This window comes from Sminthopsis crassicaudata, chromosome 5 (assembly GCF_048593235.1).
Source record: "Sminthopsis crassicaudata isolate SCR6 chromosome 5, ASM4859323v1, whole genome shotgun sequence".
NCBI lineage: Eukaryota > Metazoa > Chordata > Mammalia > Dasyuromorphia > Dasyuridae > Sminthopsis > Sminthopsis crassicaudata.
The window spans coordinates 177245538-177269654 of NC_133621.1; the positions used below are offsets into that span (position 1 = coordinate 177245538).

Below are 24117 nucleotides of genomic sequence, written 5' to 3' on the forward strand. Positions count from 1 at the left end.
AAATAATTGCTCTTTATATGTTTGATAGAATTTGTTCCTGAACCCATCTGGCCTAGGAGGATTTTCCTAAATTTATTAATGGTTTTTTCATTTTTTTTAAAAAATAAAATAGGGTTATTTAAGCATTCTATTTCCTTACTTTGGCTGTATCCCATAAATTTTGGTAAATTGTCTCATTGTTATTATTATTCATTCTCTTTAATGAAATTACTGATTGTTTCTATGATTTGTTCTCTGATTCACTTATTCTTTAGGATTAGATTATTTGCTTTCTAATTAATTTTAAACTTATCTTTCCACTGCTCTTTGCTGAATTATTTTTACTGCATTATGATTTAAAAATATATTTAACATTTTTGCCTTTTTACATTTGATTTTGAGATTTTTGTGTCCTATTATATGGTTAATTTTGGAAACATTTGCCATTCAGAAAAAAAAGCATATTCTTTTTTATTCCCTTTCAATTTTCTCCAATGATTTGTTATATCTAACTTTTCTAATATAGTTTGTCTCTGTACTTTCTTTCTTTCTTCTTCCTTTTTTTTTTTTTTTTTTTTTTTTGACTTATTGAGTTCTGGAAGGGGATAGTTGAGATCCCTCATTAGTATAGTTTTGTTATCTATTTAAGAATTTGGAAGCAGGGGCAGCTAGATAGTACAGTAGATGGAGCACCAGCCCTGTAGCCAGGAGAACCTGAGTTCAAATCTAGCCTCAGACATGGAACACCTCCGGACTGTGTGACCCTGGGCAAATCACTTGCCAGTTGCTTCAGCCAAAAAAAAAAAAAAAAAAAAAAAAAAAAAAAAAAATTGGAAGCTATACCACTTGATGTATATATATTTAGTACTGATATTGCTTCATTGTCTATAATATCTTTTAGGAAAATGTAGTTTTCTTCCTTATTTCTTTAAATTAGGTGGTTTTTTTTTTTTTTTGTTTTTTGCTTTTACTTTATTTGAGATCATGATAGCTATCCCTAATTTTTTTTTTTAATTTCAACAGAAGCATAATAGATTCTGTTCTAGTCCCTTACCTTTTTTTCTGTGTGTCTCTGCTTCAAATGTTTCTTGTAAACAATATATTGTAGGATTTTGAGGTTTGATCCATTAACTATCACTTCTGTTTTAAGGGAGAGCTTATCCCATTCACATTTACAGTTATGATTACTATCTTTGTATCTTCCCTCTGCCCTATTCTTCCTGTTTGTCCTTTCTATCCTTTTACTCTTTCCCTTCTCACAGTGTTTCGCTTCTGTGTACCATCTCTCTTGATTTGCCCTCACTTTGTCAATCTTCCTCCTACACCCTTCCACTTGCCTTTACTTAATGTCTTCCTTTCTATTTCCCTTCAGGTAAGAAAAATGTCTATATTCAACCGATTGCATTTATCATTCCCTCTTTGAGCCAATAGTGAAGAGAGTAATATTAAAGCCATGCTCATTGCCCATCTCTCATCTCCAATTAAATAGGTCTTTTGCGCCTTATTTATGTGAAATGATTTACCCCAATTCTCTCTTCATTCCTTCTGTACCCAGTGCACTTTTCTTTCTCATTCTTTAATTTTTGTGTCATTCTAATTTAACTTATACCCATACCCTCTATTTATGTATATTCCTCCTAGCTGTAGTATTAGTGATAACACTTTTAAGAATAAGAAATACCATTTTCCCATGTAGGGATGTAAACAGTTTAGTTCTATTGCATGTCTTATGTTTTCTTTCCCTTTTTACCTGTTTTTGCTTCTTGGGTTTTGATTCTGAAGATCAAATTTTTGGTTTAATTCTGGTCTCCTTGAAAAGATTTAAAATTCTTCTATTTCACTGAAAGACTATTTTTCCCCTTGAAGTAGTATGCTTTATTTCACCAGATCCTTCCCTTTCAGGGACTGAACTTCTTTGTCTTCCAGAATGTTCCATGATTTCAGATCCTTTAATTTTGCAGCTGCTAAAGTCCTACATGTCCCTGTTTGTGGTTCCCCCCCCCCATTTTAATGGTTTATTTCTGTCCCCTTGTAATATTTTTTCCTTAACCTGAAATTTGAAATTTGCCTATAATGTTCCTTTGGGATTTTATCTTGGGATCTCTTTCTTGAGGTAATCAGTGGATTTTATCCTCTTGATTTTCTTTGATTTCATTTGATTTCATTAAAGATGCTGTCCAAGTCTTCCTTTTTACTTATGGTTTTTAAATAGTCAAATAATTCTCATATTGTTTCTCCTGGATCTATTTGCCTGGTCAATTGTTTTTTCCATGAGATATTTTACATTTTCGTCTATTTTTTCATACTCTTGAATTTGATTAATTCCTGATGTCTCCTAGAGTCTTTAGCTTCTACTTGCCCAATTCTAACTTTTAAAGTGTTGTTTTCCTCAATTAGCTTTTTAACTTTCTTTTCCACTTGTCCAATTGTACTCTTTAAGGAATTTTTTTCTTCACTAAATCTTTGTATCTTGTTTTCCATGTGGCCAATTATTATTTTTTTTTAAATCAAAGCTTTTTTATTTTCAAAACAGATGCATGGATAATTCTTCAACATTAACCCTTGCAAAACCTTGTGCTCCAATTCCCCTCTTCCTCCACTAAATGTCATTGCAAGTAGTCCAATATATGTTAAACATGGTAGAAATATGTTAAATCCAATATATGTATACATATTTATATAATTATCTTGCTGGACAAGAAAAATCAAATCAAACTGGAATAAAAATGAAAAAGAAAACAAAATGAAAGCAAAAAACAAAAAGAGTGAAAATACTATGTTGTGAACCACACTCAGTTCCTATAGTCTTCTCTCTGGGTGTAGGTGTCTCTCTTCATCACAAGATCACTGGAATTGGCCTGAATCATCTCATTGTTGAAGAGAGCCATATCCATTAGAACTGATCACTGTATAATCTTGTTGTTGTAGCCAATTCTTTTTATGCAGTTGTTTTTTTTCCCCCAAGCTTTTGATTCTTTTTTTCACAATTGTCTTATATAATTTTCATTTCTTTCCCCATTTTTCTTCTACCTCTCATATGATTTTTAAATCCCTTTTTGAGTTTTTCCATAAGTTATTTCTGGTCTTAAGACCATTTTCTTTGGGGATTTTCCTTTAGATATTTTGATGGCAACCTCTTCTGAATTTGTGTTTTGATTTTCCCTGTTACTATAACAACTTTCTATGGTCAGATTCCTTTTTTGGTGTTTTTATGCTTATCTTTCTTGGTCTTTTCCCTTTGTTTTCTATTTGAACTCTGCTCCCAGAATGTGAGGGATACTGTCTTAGCATCTTATGCCAGAGGCTGCAGGAGTTAGCTTTTTACTTGGTATTGAACTGATATTACCCTAAGGTGCACTCAGGACCTTGGGCAGATAACGCTGTGCTGAGGTGGTGGCAGGAGCCGGCTGGTGCTGCTAGAGACTGTAAGGTCTTGCATCTTACCTGGGGTCCTAGCAGTGGTGGTTACTATGTACTGAGACTAGTGAGGTATTTGTTTCTCTGGGGCCAGACTCAGGTATTCGGCAGTGTAGCTCTTGGGGCCCTACATTGGTGGCTGCATGTTTCTTTAGATCTGTTTGCTCGGGGCTACACTGAAGTATGTGAAGGCTCTCAGAGCTGGGGTCTGTTCACATGGCGTTTCCTGGTATTAGTGTTTGCCTGCTTCACTGCACTGGGACCCAGGATCCATCACTGCTTTGCTAAAGTGGGGGTTACTGGGACACTTCCTGACCTTGACTGTGCTCCCTTTTTACCTGGACAATACAGACCTTTCTTGCCTATCTTCCAGGTTTCTATGGGCTCCCATGAGATACTTTATATTTTCCTATCACTACACTCCTATACTTTTGCTGGTTCTGTTGTTCCAGGATTTGTTTGGGGGCACTATTTATGGTTGCTTAGAAGTGAATATGGGAGAGTTACAGGAATATATTGCTTATTCTGCCATTTTGGCTCTTGAAAGTCACTGACAATTTTAAAATGTAATATGATCTACATTTCATTGTATTTTTAAATTTTTTTGTCCCAGTTGCATTTTAATTTGGTTCAGGCTGTACTCAGGAGTGTGGGCTGCCTCTGTGCTTCTCAGGGTATGTTCAACACTTCTGATATAGATTAATTCCCTCATTTTAATATGAGTAAATAGAATCAGAGTGACTTGTGCAGGTAGGAGATACAAATAAGGGGATTTGAACTCAACTCTTCAAACTGCAAATCTAATGCTATTTTTGCTACACATTAGTGTTGATTCTGAGGTGCAGCAAGGCCATCCTGATGTTGCTATGAAGGAGCAGTTGGACATAGAACGAAAAGGAGAGACAGGTAGAAATATTAGTTTTGGTGACATCTACATGGTAGTGATAATTGCTTTTGTTTTCTGTTGTTGTTGTTTTTTTTAAGCCACAAAATCTCTAAATTTTGCTGACTTTTATCATATAATAAAAAAAATCTGTTGAATGAATAAATTAATAAATAAAATCAACATTTTGTTAAGATTTTTCACCGAATCATAGGTTCACAAAATTAGACTTGAAAGACAATTCAATGGCTACAGAGGTGTTAGCCACTTCTCTTATTTTATAGAAGAGGAAACTGAGACATAGAGAGATTAAATAACTTCCCAGGATAATATAGTTATTAAATGTCTGAGATGAGATTTCAAAATAGATCTTCCTGAATCAAGGTGAAAATAATATACTTTGATCCACATTTACTCTTTATAGTTCTTTCTTCGGATGCAGATAGGATTTTCCACCCCAAGTCTATTGGAATTATCTTTGAGTTTGATACCTCTTGCTTTCCATCATGCCGCTTAATTTGTAAGCAATTCTAAAACGTATGGTCAAGTGGCAACCCAAAATATATTTCAGGAATGCTTCTGTAACATTTCTGTCCTATAATAATGAGATTTTCTGGTAATGTTTGCGCAATATAATTTTATTATTTGATAGTGCAAATTTTATCACACACAGTCTTGTAATAAATAAAACTCAAGGATCACTTAAAGCACATGAACATGCAGTCTTATTTGGCATAATGCAAAGCTTTAACCTTCTGACAATATTGCTAATTGTGTTTGACACAAAATCTGAGAAAGATCAGAAGCAACCCTAAGTCATGAATTCAAATAAAAGTTAATACAGACCATTCCATTTCTACAATAGACTTTGAGCTATTGATTTCAGAAGTTTTCTTTTAAAAACTATTCAACTATATCACAGGGCAAATCATATTTCTGAAATACTACAACATGGGAGTAAAACTGATAAAACAATAGCAAAATGGTTGAAGAGGGATAGTTTCTTCTTCCTTTTTATCATTATAATAATTACCACTACTTTATGTTCTACTTTTGGCATGAATTCACTTTTTCCATCAGTAGGAAGATGTGTTCTGCAAACTCTCGGATGGCACCTCGGCCTCCACTGCATTTACAAATATACCCAGCAGCTTTCTGGGCAATGGAGCAAGCATCAGCAGGAACCCCACTCATTCCAGCTTTCTTCAAGCATTCTTCATCAGAAACTTCATTTCCTAAAATATATATATACACACACATTAAATCAAACACTGTTAAAACACACAGAAAAAATCATATTTGGATATGACAAACTATTTAAATTCTGAGTGCCAACTTATCTGATTCTTACACCAATTCTGTGAAGTAGTTGCTATCATTATCCCATGAAGAAAATTGATCCTGAGAGGTTAAATCACAGGCCCTGGGTTGCACAGATGTTAAGTATCTCAAGAGGAGTTTAAATACAGGTCTTTCTCAATCCAAGTTTATTGATCTATTCACTGTACCATATTACATGAAACAGAGATGCCCGGGGAAAAAACTCTATCACAGTGTAGGGAAAAGAGTGCTAAATGTGAAGCAGTGGCTTTAGGTTCAAATCCTGCCTTTGCCACTTATTCGCTGATATTCGGTAAATCATTTCATGTCTCTGACCCTCAGTTTGAAAGGGATTTTTGCTCTGAAAGCACATTTATTCAAAGTTAAAGTTTAAATGATAGAGGAGGTTAGCATGGTCCCTGTTCAAGGCTGGCACAAAAATCCAGGAAGTCTCCAAGACTGCTGTTTGTACAAGAACCTCCTCAGTCTGTTTCAAAGATAAATTGCTATGATCCTATGATCTATCTCCAATAGATTGTTACTTTTGCAGACACACTTGTAACAGTGAGTGAAGTCAGCTGGGTGGCAGGGACTGATAATGGGAGTTATCTGAATTTAAGCTTTCATTTCTCGATGGATAATGTATTCTGTAGGGACATTTTGCAGAAAATATTTCAATAGCAATTTTTAAAAACAAGATACAGTGTAACTTCAACAAATTATGGAAGTACACATATATCTAAAGGGACAGGCACACACTATTTTAGCCATATACAGGATAAAACACTTGTATGAATACTATAGCATTTACCAGGAATTCTTAACCATTTTTTGTGGTTGTCACTTCTGGTGAAACTTAAAGAATTCTTAGAATAATGTTTTCAAGTGTATAAAGTTTTAAAAAGTAGGATTATAAAGAAAGTCAATTATATTGATATACAGTTATCAAAAAATCAAAAAAAAAAAGTTCATCAATCCCATGTTAAGAATTTCTGGAGAGGAAATAAACTGAGCTCTAAATTTTCCCCAATGTAATTCAAATTAGTTTATAGGAAACTCACATAAAGTAAGAATATAAGATTCTGGTTTCCAAATGCTACAGTTATCATACACAAATCTTATGTGTAGATCAATTTTCAAAGAATTAGAATAAAATGTATCCTGCACTAGTATTCAAAGCCAAAAAAAACAAAAAAACAAAAAAACAAAAAACTTTGGGGCAGCTAGGTTGCGCAGTGGATAGAGCACCAGCCTTGAATTCAGGAGGACCTGAGTTCAAATCTGGTCTCAGACACTTAACACTTCCTAGCTGTGTGACCCTGGGCAAGTCACTTAACCCCAGCGTGGGGGAATGAACTGGAAAAAAAAACCCAAAAAACTTTTAATTATTTAAATTTGTAAGTCAAAAAAGTAAAAAAAAGTAAAAAAAAAATTGACTTTTTTCTTCAGTATTTGTTCAGGTCATTTGAGAGCCTTAGTGTGCTTGCCACCCAATAATAATCAATTAATCGTAACTTACTATTGATCAAGTTCCAGTCACTAATGTGCTTGATAACAGTTTAACCTGCTTTAATCTTATCCACTCTGAGAATTCTCCACATTTTTAACTCCTGATAAAATGCCAAATATGAAGGCCAGAGAATGTTGCTTTTACCTCCTCATGTCTCTCCTGAAGTACTGCAACAGCTTCCTGATTGATCTCCTAGTACCTAGTCTCTCCTATCTCCAACTTCTACACAATTCTCAAATGAATATTCCTCAGACACAAATTATTACTATTACTACTTTTGTTCCCAAGATGCAAGTTCCTCAGCTTGTCCTTCAAAGCCTACCTCTACTTGGATCCCACCTAAAGAAAACGAGAAGGTTCTGCATTGAACATACTCCTCTTTCCCCTTAACACCATCCACTCCACTCTCCTCCTTTACTCCAGCCTCAGTTGTGATCTTTCTTCTTCCTAAGTCAGAGCCGTGCCCCCAATCTCATGTCCACCTGCTGGTCTCTTCACAGCCCCCTCCCCTAAACACCTTCTCTCTTCCTCATCTCCTTAACCAATTTATTCCTACTCTCTTCAGCATGACCAAGTAGTCTTCTCTATCCTCTAGGATCCTCTCACTGTCATCTTCCAGTTCTCCTCCTCTTCTTTATACTTGCTGCCCCCACTTTCTCTTCCCTTACTCACTCATTTTTCAACACTTTGAAATCTGGCATCAGATGGTTGTTTAACTGAAACTACTCATCCCAAAGTAACTGAAAATTTTTTAATTGCCCAATCTAATGGTAGCTCTCCATCCTCATTCCTTAGACCCTCTCTGAGGTATCTGACACTGAATCACTGCCTCTCATCAATCAGTCAGTTAGGCAATCAGCACTTATTACTTCAGGAGTAACTGTGATGGTAAGTGGGATAGTGAATTGATTAGAACATATAAAAACACTGCTTTGCTAAAGTAAGTGCCTTGTTGCATTATGTAACATAAATCCATAGTGGATGAAGTCAGCATGTCTGTGACTTCCTTTAGTCCTCCACATGAACAGTAGTGAACAAGATGGAGAATGGGAATAATTCCACACTGGGGGTTGGCAGATGTGACTGAAACAGGATAAGGGAGTCAGGGACTCAACAAGAAAATTCAGAGCTGAACCAATTTATGAAAAGTTCAAAACCGAGAGAAGAAAGTATGTCTGCTGTGGGGCAATGGAAGGGAAGGAGCTGAAGGGTGGAAGGACACCAGCTTCTCAGGAGATACACTTTCTTCTCCTAGTGTGCATAAGGGCAAGAGAGTCAGCGTAAGCCAGTTCAGGCCCTGAACTCACTGAGGAGGGAAGGAGAACACATTGAACATTAACAGAAAGTCACCACAAGGATCAGTGATAAATTCAGACAGTATGAGTCTCAGAAGGAGAGAATCTGATGAGTGGTGGTGGTGATGGAGAGTCTGGAAGGGGCACCAAGAAACAAGGAATATTCTGATCCCTTTGTTGTGACCAGTCGAGATGCATGAAAGAGGCTTTCTTTTTCTATACAATGTACAAAATAGTCCTAGATTCACACATGAAAAATGAAATCCTAATTCTGTTCTTTATGATTGAATAATTGAATACTCACCTAGATATGCTACTTCTTTCCAACATAAACCCATTTCTTTCCTCCATTCATCTACAACTGCTAGCTTATTAGATATACCAATCTCCATCCTCAGATCCAGTTTTAAAGAGGAGAGTGTCTGCTTTGAACACGCCCTTTCAGAGATTAACCTCACCTATGAAAAAAAAGGTGAAAATATTAAAGCATTAGAAATGTAAAAAACAGAAAAATTATTTTCAAAATAAAGCTCCAGAACATAATATAAACCAACAAAATGAATCCTGAGACATTATTTTAAGTTAAAAAAATCATTTTTAAAATGTTACTACTTTAACATTTTTCTAAATCTAATCCAAGATTAAAATAAAGTTCTTCCATAGGGTAAAGGCTTCAGAGTAAAAATGACACATAAATTATCCTATTCTGATAAAATAAGATAGCTCCAGTATCCAGAATGTGGGAGGGGATAGCTCCACAATGCTTTGTCTCTATAAGATCATATCTGGAGTGCTTTGTTGAATATATGATGCCATATTTTAAGAAAGCCACTAACAATTTGAAAAGTATATAGAGGAAGATAAATCAGGATAGTAAGAAGGCTTGCAATAATGGAACGAACAACAAAAGGAATTGTGAAAGTTATCAGAGGAAAGATTTGAAGTGAAACATGATTACTTTCCTGTGTATAAATAGTTTTCACATGTTAGAAGATTTAGATTTTGGTTGCTCTTAGAGGACAGATTAATAGAAGTTTCAAAGAAGCAAATTTAGTTTCAATAGAAGTAAAAATTCCCTAATTATTGGGGCCATTGTCAGCACCTCTGTGCTGGGTTGCCTTTAAAAGGCTATAGTCAGAAATTCTGTAGAGGACATTTCTTTATATTCTCTACAGATGTTGGGACAAGATGGCTTCTGTAGTCTCTTCTATATTTGAAATCCCAGTATCAAAAATTTTAAATTTCAGGATTTTTTTCCCAATTTTTTATGACTAAATAATACAGATATAGACAGATGTAATATAGTATGATTCAGTGGATAAATACCTCAATATTACTTTTCTTTAATAAACTTATCCCAATTGAATCTCTAACATCATAAGATATTATTTCTTCTTGGTTTCCTGATACATAAATGTGACCATTGGTGAGACATCCATCAATATTGCAAACCAGGAGCTTTATTTCCTTAAGCTTCTCTTTGCCAAAATAGCCATATCTGAAAGAAACCAAATCCAAATTTGACAAGGTCCCTTTGAATCCAAATATAGTACTCTTAGGTTTAAAAGCACTTTACATGGATCATCTCATTTGAGTCTCACAATAACAACCCCAAGGTAGGTATCATAACTAATATTATCCTCAAATGAGAAAACTGAGGTCCAGAATAGCTATATGCCTTTCTTTTGGTCAAACAGCTAATGCTGAGGAAGGATTCTAAAACATGGTTTAATGACCCCAAGTCCAGCACTTTACTAACTCTTACAAATAGCCCAGTTTTAATTAGTTATCATTAGTAAATTGAATAAGCATGTTATCTGTCTAAATTTGCAAGTCATTGATATAAATATTAAAGATGTCTATCATGTATAAACACACATAAAATCATAAATTCTTGTATGTTATTGTAGACAAGATTAATAGCTAAATGGTGTCATTTTATGAAACTATGCTAATTATATTCAGTATCCTATGACATACAAATCATTAGAAAATTGCCATGTGAACACTTTGTTTTGATATTTTAACAATTATATAATTGAGTCTGTTAGTTACATGTAAATTTGCTTCATTCTAATAAATACTCTTACCTCAATACTCTCTGTTCTGCAATAGGCCAATCAATATCAACATCAATGTCTACACTGTGTTCAGCTCGCATTTCATAATAGGCCATCTTCCCACCCTGTTAAAAAAAAATGTCAAAAGTATTCTTTCTTAGCATCAAATACACTGTTCCTATCCCAGCAAAAAAGGTTTTTGTTTTTGTTTTTTTTTTAATCTTTCTTTCTGAGGCTGGGGTTAAAGTGACTTGCCCAGGGTCACACAGCTAGGAAATGTTAAGTGTCTGAGATCACATTTGAATTCGGGTCCTCCTTGAATTCAGGGCTGGTGCTCTATTCACTGCACCACCTAGCTGCCCCAAAAAAGTTTTTTTTTTTTTTTTTTAATGAATCAATATTATTTCTCTTTCCCAATGCCTCTTTTTTGAAAATAATCTTCAATCAGTTAGTCAGTCAATAAACATTTATTAAATATCTGCCATGTGGCAGACTTTGCTAAGAACAGAGAATAGAAAAAAAAGCAAAAAAAAAAAAAAAATCATTGCTTTTAAAGAGCTCACAGATGAATGGGAAAGATAGCATACAAAAAGCTATGTACAAACAAACTATGCAGAAGATGTGTGGGAGATAATCAGCAGAAGGAAGTCACTATAATTAAAGAGAATTGGGAAAAAAATCCTAAAAATCCAGTGGGATTTTAACTGGGATTTGGAGGGAGCCAGGGAAGCCAGGAGACAGAGATGAGGAGGAAGGCAGTCTAGATAGGAGGGTGATCAGTAAACATGGATTCTGGAGATAGAATATTTTGTTTTCCTAATTCTGCTCATTTTATTCTGCATCAATTCATAGAGGTCTTCCCAGTTTCCTTTAGAGTTGTCTATTTTATCATTCTTTTTTATGGTACATAACATTTTATTACATGCCTATACTATAATTTATTTAGTCATGCCCTGATAAATTAGTAATGCCTGAGTTTTCTGTTTGCTGCTATAAATATTTTTGTGCCCAGAAATAATACAATTGGTTCAAAAGGTATGCACAATTTAGTAACTTTTTAGGAAAAAGAAGTTTGTTATAATACAGTTGCCTTTTTTATATGTTGCTTTTAAAGGAATTTTGGGAGAATTACAAAAATGCAAGACATAACATAAAACAAAGAATTTTTGAACCAACAATTTGGAGAGCCTCTTTTTCTCCCTATATCAAAACAAATCCATTAAAAGCTTAGAATATTTCCAAATATTGTTGATAGCAAAATTCTCACTTTTTTCTTTTAAAGTGAAATTCTATCTAATATTTAAATAATTGTAACCAATATTCTCTAGTCCTATATTATGGCCAAGAGAGGTAGATAAAATACCACTAAGAAGCAATCTTTAAAACTGATCTCTTTTTTTTTCCTATTCATTTCCAACTCAGAGACAATATTAGTCTTTATGACACGAGAAAATGAAGATAAAAAAACTTACAGTACTATTGAACTTTATTTTATTTGTGAAAATTCAAAAAAACCAAATGGAATAACTAATATTTAACCCAAACTTAAAACTCTTAATGAAGAAATCAGAAGGTATATGTATGTGAAGAGGCGCATTATCATTAAAACTTGCTGATGTATTGGAAAGGGAGTATGACTTCCTACCTTAGTAATTATGTGAATGATAGAGATCATTTTCTATAAAGATGGACTTCCACTTCCATAATTAATAGCCAGTCAGTAAATATATCTTTGTGCTCATTTCTACTTGTCAGAGAAATATTGGTTTTCTTCATATATTACAGTATAGTTTATGAACTATGCCTCAGATAGAAGCTTTATAAGCATCTATACCTGATTAGTGTGATTTTCTCTAATTACTTGATTTTGGCATAAAAATTATAGAATGGTCAGGTGATGAAAAACTTGTTTTCCCAAACACAATGTTTCAGATAAACTAATGGTAATATATATGATGGAATTTTATATTTTCTTTTCAGAAGTTTTTACAACAAAGGGCAGTTATTAAATAATAATGCTGTAAATGAACAGAACTTAAAAATGGATGCAAAAATATTAATATTTTTAATTAAATGTTGTAATGGTCATTTTATATTTGAAGATATATGTGAAAATTATTATATACAAAATATCTAAATAAAGCACCTTATTTGTACGCTAAGGGATAGTATGCCTACAGCATATTCTAGTGATCTGCACCAGAGAATGAACATGAAGGACAATGTGTCATACAAAGCAGTTTGGAAGTGATGATCTGGCCTCCTTAATACTGATATTTGATATCATTTAGCAATTATTTCTCGTCATTTTTTAGGACTTAAGACATAAACATAACTAACACAGGGAACACTTTTTTAGAGGGTTTTTGCTAAATGACTAGACAGACCTGTAAGTAGCCCATTTCTATTAAGTGTCTTTTGGCAAAATAAAAGGAGCCATTTTCATATAATTCTCCATCCCAGTCTTGCCGACGAGGGCGTTTGGCCGGATTCAAATTCAGAGGCTCCGTCACTTCATTTACTGTAAGTAAAAGACTATAATCATTTCAAAATGTCTGCATGTCTACTAACAATACATCCCAATAGCCCCATCTTTGCTAGTAAGAATGTTTCTATTGGAATAATTCTGGACAAGAACCTTTTGTAAAAACATTAACAGTAATAAGCAACCTAATACAATAAAATCTCTAACTAAATCATTAAGTGAATGGATGCTCTGGTTAAATTTTATTTGTTGTTACTGTCAAATGAAAATTGGCCCTAAAAATTTTGAAAAATTTCCTAAAATATATCAGTACCTTGTTTGAAGGATCTATTCAAGCTCCTAAAAATTGCTTTTGAGGATCATAGATGAAAGAAATCCCTAGTACAAATCCACAACCTTAAAAGAGTCTAAATCATGGTATCAAACTCAACCTTGAGTTTGTATTTGAACTTAATTTTTAATCAGATAATGGTGTTAAGAGATGATATTTATAAAGTTCTTTGCAAATCTTAAAAGTGTAATGTAAACAAATAGTTGATATTATTGGAAAAATGCTTCTGCACCTGATTCAAACTAATCTCAAATATAGCGTTATTAAACTCAAAGAGAAATGGGGACTACTAATCTATACTATAAGAATGTTTGTGGGCCCATGTTTATTTGGTTTTAAAATGGTTACCTACATTTTACTTATACTTATTTTTTTTTAAATTACTTGTCAATTACATTTTAATCTGGTATGGAGTGCTGGCAGGATGCTAGCTGCATGTTTGACCCCTCTGGTTTAGAATGTTCCTGTAATACCTCAGGCATACCAAGGACCCAAAGGTAATTTGCGCCAGGTAGGGTACATGTTATGAGATTCTCCTCCTGCCCAATTTTTCTGCATACTCTAATCATTCATATATTAGAATAATAGCATATGTTAAAAGTAAGTGAAAATATTATATGTCACTTGAGGTATGTATGTACTGCAGCATCTTGGGATTCATTTGAATGGAGAGGATCTTCTAACAAAGCAGTACTGAATGGTATGTAAAAAAATAACATTGAATTAATCTGATTGTCATGTTATGAGATATTTTTAAAGTTCCCTGCAAATCTTAAAAGTGCTATGTAAATAGAAGCTATTATTATTACTATTTAGTAACTGTTAGAAAAGCATTCTTGCAACTGTCTGATTCAACTCTATAGTGAATACTAAAGAAAATATAAATTTTTAAAAATGGACTTAAATTGATTTAAAAAATATCACATTCTCAGAAATGCATAGTGGCTCTTAAATTATAAGCATTCAACTCTTTTCACTTTCCTACTACCAATGATCCAGATCAGTCAATGTCAGTTTTACACAGTATGAAAAAGTATTATATTCTGCATACTTTTAATCTAATGATAAATTTTACTTTTTATTAGTTAGGTTCCTCCTAACAAATACTCATATTTAAATAACAGTGTGTTTTCCCTGCTTCTTTGAAGAGATAGAGGTCTGTGGATATGTAAAATTGAATACAGTATTACATATTTTTTGATTGGGAATTTTTTTCCCTTTTCTTTTTACTACTCGTAATAAGGGATTACTCTTTGGAAGGAGCTGGAGAAAGGAATATATTGGGAAATGTACATGACATAGTAGACATTATCAATAAAATTTTATTAAAAGTATAAATTTTTAAAGAGTGTATCTGAACTGATGAAGTTCTCTAAAGGAAAAATGACTGCAGAAATTGTTTTGCCATATATTATTTGAATTGGGTTCTCTGAGTTGAACACTCTCACTCACAGAAAGAAACCTATAAATGTAGCATTTCATATGTCAAAATTACTTAATTTGATCTGGTCAAGATGGAAGAAAAAACTAAGAACATAAAATGTCCCAGAGCCCCAAATTCCTGGTCCCATCTGTTTTAATAATCTGAATTAATCTCACATTTTACAAGAAGATTAACCAATTTTAAAAGATTAAAGAAATATTAAGCCTCCTTTTACTATCAATTCTCACCCCAAACATTCCTAGTTTCCTTTTGAATTTTTCTTATAGAAATGTATTCAATCCTTCCTTAAAATTATTTATATTTTATCATCTCTTTGAATAAAATTTTTGATTTTAACATGTTGTCTTATTTCCTAAAACTCTTCTTCCAAGTTTTAAGGGGTAAATAATTCTAAGTTTTGATAAGTAACCACATAACATGTCCTTCATTATTTTATTAGCTTTTATTTTATTTACATTTTACTCTTTCTTTCTATTTTTTTTTTTTTTTTTTTTTTTTAGTCTGGGAGGTCCTGACAGTTGATTTATTATTATCTAATTTGTCAAGCACTAGAATACTTAGGCCTACACCTTTCAAATATTTGACCTAATGGTTCTGACTTGTTTTTGAAAATAATTTTAAATATTTCTCAGTAGAAGAAAAGCTAAATCAAAAATTCTCCATCTTATGATCATAGACTACTGGAATGCAAAGAATCCATTTCTTTTATTCCATACAATAAATTTAATTTTCACTGACTGAAAAAAATAACAGGTATTACAATTCTGAAGCTTCTCTATACAGATGTTCTCAGGAGCAAAATATAAATTCATTTAAATTACTAATGAATTTATTGCAGTTTTTTCTACTTTGTCATCAATGGATACTAATAGTATAACTATAATCATATGGAATAAAATTTTTTACATTAAAAATTAGTCCTTTTACTTGAAAAGGTTGAGAACTACTGGGTCTAAATATATTATTTGCTACTATTACCTCACTTTTAGTAATAAGATGAGAGTTTTATAAACAGAAATAATATTCTATAAACCACTATATCTTTTCTACCTTGATATTTCCATAATTTATACTAAGTATATTCACTTTTGTTTCTCAAAACACACTCAGAGAAGAAAATAATTTAATTAGTTAAGACTAGAAAGAAGGAAAATGTCAGATTACCTCCTTTCTGAATTTCACTCCACCGAAATTGATGACGCCTCACAACAGAGAAAACAGAATCATATCCATCTTCTCGGATCATTTCTGCCACTTTCTGAAGGTCAGAAGGATGTAAACATGGAGAAGTAGCTTGAATATTTCCTACAATATCAACCTCTTAAGAAAAAAAAAAAGATGAAAACGTGTGTCAAAATGATTTCAGCAACAGAAAACTGAATGCCAATGAAGAGAATTTTCTAATTTATATCCAATTCGTCTTAAAGTAAATCAGTTTATCTAAAAATTAAATACAGCAAAATCCCATCCCAAACACAATATTAGAATGTACTTTCTTTTAAAAAAATAAACATAAATACATACCATTGTGATAACTTAGAAACTCTGATATAGCATCTAAGGAAGTAGAACTGTCTTTGGAAACTTCTGAACTTCTTCGATGAACTTGTGCTCCACATTGCTTGGCAACTTTCTCAATTTCATCATGATCTGTAGAAACCCATATGCTATATATAGATAAAAACACCCCCCCCCCCAAATCATTAGAGCTTTACTATGAAAGTGAATATCTTTAAAAGTTTAAAAAGTTGCATGAAAAATCATGAAATTGATGAAAATTAAAAATAAATACCATAATTTGGAATTTTAGTTTTTTAATAGAAATTCTATTAATAGAATAGAACTAATAGAAATTCAATTAAGAATATTCATATTGTGAAATAATGAACTGAATATCACACATTAGGAATTTAGTGAAAAATTGATACATAGAGGAAAAAATGTCTCCTGCAATGCAAAGTTGTAATACTAAGGCTTTGAAAGAAGAATATTGTGTGCCCTATTAACATTTTAAGATTAGATGTGAAACTACCTAAGTTAGTTTGAAAGCAGCTAGCTAGTTAGCTGATATGGTTGAGTTGACTGTCAAAACACATTCATCTTTATATACCCCCAAAAAATACCATAAGAGAACCACAATGTAGACATTTTGGACCTAAACATGTACAGAGTAACTGTGCTATTTACCTTTGGCTGAATCTTTAAAATTATTTTAATTGTGAAGTATAATTTGTTATATTAAAAAAAATGGTATAAGTGAATTTTCCTTAGTAAGCAAGGATAGAAAATGTTTGAGCAACATTACTAGATTATGAAGAAAATAAGATATATATCATTCAAGCAATCCCTATGTATGAAAATTTTAGGGTTGGACTAGACAAAATAGCATGCTCATTAATTCAAGTTACTTGAAAGGAACTTTAACAAAAGAAGGGGGGTGTAATTCCCATTTCTCACTCAACTCAAAAATGATCTATCATAATCTAGTAATGTTTACTATGCATTTTTGTAAGGAGCAAAAAGCTAAGCACTGTGAAAGTATTCACTATACTTTTTAATCAACTGTATGATTATAAAAACAAGCCTTATCAGGGAATACTGTGAAACTGTCTGTTTCCTTTTTACACCCTCACCAAGAATGTCCTTGAGATATATATATAGATTCTCATGAATTTTTTTGTCTAGATAAGAAAGTAGGAATATGAGTCTGTAATTATTGGTATTCTTTCAGTTGCCTTTTTTGGTACCTTTCCCTCTTTTTGATACCTTGAGAATTGATCTGTCAAAATTGTTTGACTTGAAGCTCTACATTCCTCTGTGGATACTTGGGCTAGCCTAGCTGAATTTACATTTTGGTTTTCCTAAATTCTAATTCTACTTCCTGAGTCAGTAACTTTGATGCTAGAATTCAAATACTTCCATTATCATTGATAGTTGTCCTCTCTCCAATCCATCCTCCACTTAGCTGCCAAGCTCTGACCATCTCACCACCCTATTGAATGAATGACTTCTAGTGGCTTTCTCCAAAACCAAAAATGCAATCCTAATTTTTGCTATTTAAAGCTTCTTTCTATCTTTCTAGACTTCTTACATCTTAATCTTGTTCATACATTCTACAATATAGCCTGGTTACTAAGTTCTCCAAATATGATATCTTTTTGCCTTTGCACTGGTTGTCCCTTATAAATAGAATAAAATTGTCCTACCATCACCACCTCTTTACTTTCTCTACATTCTTTCAAGACTCAACTTAAATTGCACTTTCTGCAGGAGGCCTTTTCCTTGAAAACTCCCACAAAGGCTTAGGTTTAAATCAGGCCTTCAAAGCCTTAAGCAGATGTAAAAGGCATGGCTATAGAGTACATTAAACAGTTCCCAGCTTGGAAGGGGAAAAATGTTGGGGAGGCCCTGGGGATCTCACTACCACCCCCACCCCCAGCTGCTAATGCCTTCCTCTTTCAGACTACTTCCATATACTCCCCAAATGGGGGAGAAAGCACAAAAATATACACAAAGCCAGCTATATGCCAGATAAATACAAAGCAATTAAAAGGGAAAACAGTAGAATTAAGAAGGGGAAAGATAAGACTTCCCCTAGAAGGTTGGATTTTAGTTGGTAATTAAAAGAAGCCAGGAAAATAGTCATAGTGAAGCAGTGAAGGCATTTCCAGTCAGAGAAAAATGCCCAGAACCAAGAGATAGAGTATCTTGTTTGTGTAATTACCACAAGGCCAGTGTTATTGGATCAGAGTAAAGAGTAAGATATATATAGTTCGGAAAGGTAGGAGGGAGCTAAGTTATGAAGGGTTTGAATTTTTCATTTGTCCTTGGAGCCACTGGAATTCACTGAGTGTGTGTGTGTGCGGAGGAAGGAGAGTAGTGGTGGAAGGAGTGGGGAGGGTAGTTCTTTTTAGGATTAATCGCATTTTTTTAGGAAAATCACTTTAGTGGCTGTACTGACAAACAGTTGACTCAGGAATGACATATTAATAATTAGTGATCAATGGAACAATAGTCAAACCACACCCAGCTATTTTCCCACTGTTAACTGAATTTGGCAGTAGCTTCATTAACTAAACTCTCACTTCCTATTCCCCAGAAGACTCTGCAATTGATGGGAGTGAACCCTGAAACTGTGCTCCCTTTAACCTATAAAAGAAGGGAGATTGAGAGGTCTCAGACTAGAGATGCAGTCGGAACCCTCTATTGAGTTGAAGATTATCTAGCCTAGGACCACTCCCAGTAACTTAAATTTAAGTGGTCTCATTCAGTTGGAGATCTGGGCCTGACATTCCTATTGAGTAGCTTGAAAATCCAAGGTAAGTAACTCTCTTTTCAACTGGACATCTAGGACTGGGGACATTGACAACATTGAAGGAATCTCATTTGATAGAAGCTCTAGCCCCAGACTGCCAATAAAAGACAACTCTGAACCCCAAATTTCTGCAGAAGTCCAAAGTAGGATTATGCTTTGCCAACTAAGCTCTCTCCTTAGAAAGCTGCCTACCAGGCCTCTTGCCCGCTGTGAAGACAATCTCTTCTCAGGGTTAATCTTTATTTCTCAACAGGACCTTTTGCTACTAAGAAGTCTGTCTTCCTCTCAAAGCTGGCTTCTCAGTGCCAATAAAAATCCCTTCTGCCATTTAGATTTCAGGTTTGTGAATTCTTTCACGTTGGACCTGCGTTGGCCACAGGGGATTCCCCATCCTAATTCTCACAACTCTCTGTACTGCCACTAACCATATCACAATGGTGAACATCAGGCAAACCAAGGGCAGTTAGACTTGTCCTTTTAGTCCTGGTTAAGTTCTTTCCTTATTTTCTCTGTGAATTTAAGTCAGGTCACTAATGTCTCAGTCCCTAAATTTCCTCATTTGTAAGCCAAGGGTGTGTATGTTGTAGAGCCGGAATTGCCTGAAGTCAGGTAGTCCAACTTCCTCATCTTATGAATTGAATTAGTGATTTTCTCAAGACAGGGATGATTTGTAAGTTTCTTCCAAGTCAAATATCCTATAAATTCTAACTCACCCAACATGATTTCTATCTTCTTAGTGGATTTCTTCAGTTCTTTATTTAAAATGTTGGCTGTCATCTACAAAATAATTTGTCTTTATTTTAGAAGAAGACTTAAAAAAAGAAAAAAAGTGATTTCCTGACCTAATTTTTTCAAATCCCAGGAAGGAATTGGTGAAAGGTTCCATATTACACTTTATGGAAGACAATAAAATCTCTTTATTATATAATATTCCCTTAAGGAACATACCAGTTTTATGAGACCAGTAAGGATTTAGTACCATGAAAGACAAAAAGTAATAGTCTCTGCCATAAAGGAACTTATCACAGAGTTGTGTGCAATGAAATAAAAATGAATGTCCAGGGTTTTATGAATTTTCTAAGTCATTTATGTTTTTAAAAAAATTTAATATAGTCTTATAGATTAATGGAGGGAAAAAGAAAAACTAGTCTGCTTTATTTCCCATCATTTATTTATTTATATTTCCATTAAATTTTCTAAGATTTTTTTTGTTTTGTTTTTTGGTATTTTCAGAAAATATTTAGAAGGATTCTGGTCACAACTCAGGCCATAAAAATGGCATTTTATTGCATTATAGTTCATAAGATCCAAGAACTAAAATTGGAAATGGCTTTAGAAAAAATATAGTCCAATTCTTTCATTTTACAGATGAGGAAGTTAAGGCCCAAAGAGGCAAAATAACTTGTGCAAGGTCATCCTAAAAGTTAAGTGCCATACCCAGAATACAAGTCCTCCTCCTCCTCCTCCTCCTCCTCCTCTTCCTCCTCCTTCTCCTTCTCCTTCTTCTTCTTCTTCCTTTTCTTCTTCTTCTTCTTCTTTTATTTTGACTGACAAGTTGCAATATTTTGTTCACTGACAATCAAATTTAAGCAATAACTTAGCAATATTAATCACTTGTGTTGATTTCAATATTGCTCTTTAAAAAATAATTAAATGAAACCATACCCGAGTTCTACTTTTTGCATCTTCTTTTTTCTTTTATTAAATTTATTTAGCATTTTGTTTTTCCTCAGCTGCATGTAAAAACTTTTAATATTCATTTTAAAAACTTTTTTGAATTCCAAATTCTCTCTTTTCTTTTCTTCTCCCATTGAGAAGGCAAGCAATGCAATATAGATTATACATGTGTAGTCATATAAAACATTTCCACAACAATCATGTTGTGAAAGAGAACACTGACCAACCTCCCCCCCCCAAACAAAAAAACTCTAGAAAAATAAAGTTAAATAAAATGTGCTTCAATATGTGTTCAGGCATTATCAGTTCTTTCTCTGGATATGGATATCATTTATCATAATCCTTTAGAGTTGTCTTGGATTATTTTATTGCTGGGGATAGCTAAGTCAATCACAGCTGATTATCTTATAATATGGCTGTTTATACATAGTACATTTCATTTTGTGTCATCTCATGGAAGCCTTTTCAGGTTTTTCAAAGAGCATCCTGCTCATTTCTTTTTTCCTTTCTTTTTTAAAAGAAAGTTTTTATTTTCCTAGTTATATGCAAAACAATTTTTACATGTTTTTGAAATTTTGAGTTACAGAGTCTCCCTCTTCCTCCCCATATTCTCCCATTGAGAAGGCCCATGTGAAGTTGTATAAAACATTCCATAAGTCATGTTGCAAAAAGAACACACACACACCCTCCCCATCAAAAAAACTCCTCCAAAAACAAAAAGCCAATCAAAAACCTCAAGAAAAATTTTTTAAAAAAAAATATGCTTCAGTCTATATTCAGAGACAATCAAAATTCTTTCTCTTGGTGTGGATAGCATTTTTCATCATAAATCCTTCAGAGTAGTCTTATATTGTTGTATTGCTGAGAATGGCAAAATCATTCACAGATAATCCCACAATTTTGCTATTACTATGTACACAATACATTTCACTTTTCTTGAGCTCATGGAGGACTTTCCAGGTTTTTTCTGATCTGCTCATCATTTCTTATACCACAATAACATTCCATCATAATAACATACAATTTGTTCAGTCATTCCCCAATTGATGGGCATCTCCTCAATTTTCAATTCTTTGTTGTCAGAAAAGAGCTGCTATAAATATTTAGATTATTTTCCTTTTTGTTTTTATTTTTCTCTTTTAGGATACATACTTAGAAATAGCATCATTTAAATCAAAGGGTATGCATAGTTTATAGCCTTTTGGATATAGTTCCAAATTGCTCTACAGAATAATCAGTTCACAGCTCAATGAACACTGCATTAATGTCTTGTAATGTTCTTTTTCTCTAAATTGTAATCATTCTCTTAGAGGCAGATTTCTTTGGGAGCTTCTGGAGGAAGCCTTGGCTTCAGTTCAGTTCAATAATCCCAAAATGCAGCCAGGAGTTAAAGTCCAGATCCTTTATTGTGTCCTTCAAAATCCTGAATCTTTTCCTGGGCCTGGTTAGCTTTCTTAGAGGCCTATCTCTCTCTTTGGTTCTCGAGAGCTCTTGTCCAAATGTCTCCAGCCAGCACGAATGTTGAAGTGGGAATGAATCTTGACTCTGAATCTCCAAGAGTGTGGGATTGTGGCTTTTTGCCTTGTGAATCTCCCAGAAGTCAATCCTAGTTGTAAATCTCCTGGAAGTCCCCTGAAGTTCTCCCTTTAACTGAATCCTGACTTTGAATCTTCTCTCAGAGAGTGGGCTTGTCCTTTTATATGCTCTCTAAAGGTGTGAAGTCTAATGTGTAGCCCAATAATGGAACTCCTTTAAAGCTATGAACTCCTTTAAAGGTGTCAACTAAGTACATAAGTACATAAGTACCTTGCAAAGAATCCTAATAATGTCTCATTTTCCCCAGTCCCCTCCATTTGTCATTTTCCTTTTCTATCAATCTAATTAATTCAGAATTGTTTTAATTTGCATTTCTCCAATCAACAGTGAGAGTATTTTTTTACAAGCCTATAGAGAGCTGTATTTTATCTGAAAATAATTCACATCTTTTGATCACACTTATCAATTGGGAAAGGGTTCTTATTTTTATAAATTTGACTCATTTCTCTATATGTTTATGAGGCCTTTATCAGAGAAACTTGCTTCAAAATTTTTTTCAGTTACTATCACAATGTGTATTTTCCTCCATCCTATATTCCTTATTGTTTATTCTATTCTCTCTCCTCAAAAGTATTTTGCTTTTGACTACCTCTCTCCCCCAATCTGTTCTCCCCTCTATTTCCCCCTTCTCTGATCACTTCCTCCTCCCATTTTCTTGTAAGGTAAGATTCTCATTTCTCTTCTTGAAATCCTTTTTGAGCTCTTTCATGGCCTGAGACCAATTCATATTTTTTGGAGGCTTTGGATGCAGGAGCTTTGATTTTGTTATCTTCTTCCGAGTGTGTGTTTTGATCTTCCTTGTCACCATAGTAATTATCTATGGTCAGAATTTTTTTTTCCTGTTGTCTGATTATTTATCCAGCATTTTAATTGACTTTTAATTTTTTTTTTTAAGTAGGGTTGAAGGTTGCGCTGATTTTTAGAGATATTTATAGAAACTTGTAAGTTTTCAGTTCTTTCAAAGTGGTATGACATAAGGAGCAGTGTTCACTACTGTCCTGGCCTGTGCTCTGATCTCTGAGTGACCACAAACACTCTTTTCTGTCCTAGAACTGTGAACAGAGTCCTGACTCCATTATGGCTCATATTTGCCCTGGAACTGACCTGGGACTATGGCCTATATCCAAGTACAGATTACTTTGAAAGGAATAAATACATCAATTGGTTTAGAAAGTCATGGAAAATTCTAATTCAAGCCATCATTACAGTCCTGGAATATTACAAGAATTCCCCCACTTCTAGCCCTGAGTTAGTGTCTTTGCTTTTGATTCTTCCCCTCTCTAATCTATTTTCTGTAAGGCTACCAAAATCTATATCTCTCTAATCTATTTTCTGTAAGGCTACCAAAATGATTTTCCTAAATCAGAGATCTAACTACGCTGCTCTTCTAGCTGCCTTTCCATTCCCTCTAGGATAAAATATAAAACCCTTATCAGGTAGTTAAAGCTCTGGATCTGCCCTATTTTTTCTTACTGTTCCTTACACATTCTATAGTTTAGTCAAACTAGATTACTTTTTATGCCTTATATCCCATCAATGTGCTGTTGCAGAAGCTGTTCCTCTTGCTGGCAAGGTTCTCCTTCCTCTCTCCTGGAATACTCAGCTCAAATTTCACCTCCTATAAAAGGACTTTACTGATTCCTCCAGTTATTAGTGCTTTATCTTTCTCTAAAATACCTTCAAATTCCTCTTCATTTCTGTGTCTCAGCTCATTAGCTTCTTTCAGAGCTCAATAAATGTGCCACCTCCATAGGAGGCCTCTGCTGATTGTCTTACTTATTATTCCTTTTTCCCCTCCTTAAACA

General features: G+C 33.7%; 1 protein-coding gene across 2 annotated transcripts in view; it reads right to left on the reverse strand.

Moving 5' to 3' along the window:
* Positions 1 to 4896: 4896 nt before the first annotated feature.
* The window catches only part of CMAS (cytidine monophosphate N-acetylneuraminic acid synthetase), a 32082-nt gene continuing 12861 nt past the window's right edge, over positions 4897 to 24117 (reverse strand). The window contains exons 2-8 of one of the 2 annotated variants that reach the window (XM_074268854.1): positions 16249 to 16391; positions 15889 to 16044; positions 12852 to 12985; positions 10495 to 10589; positions 9731 to 9902; positions 8709 to 8862; positions 4897 to 5514 (exon numbers count right to left, since the gene is read on the reverse strand). In XM_074268854.1, the coding sequence (XP_074124955.1) occupies positions 5327 to 5514; positions 8709 to 8862; positions 9731 to 9902; positions 10495 to 10589; positions 12852 to 12985; positions 15889 to 16044; positions 16249 to 16391 (1042 nt within the window). In that variant the 3' untranslated portion in view covers positions 4897 to 5326. Of the gene's footprint in view, positions 5515 to 6710; positions 6812 to 8654; positions 8863 to 9730; positions 9903 to 10494; positions 10590 to 12851; positions 12986 to 15888; positions 16045 to 16248; positions 16392 to 24117 lie in introns of those variants that run through there. The other variant, XM_074268853.1, reaches the window with a different exon arrangement.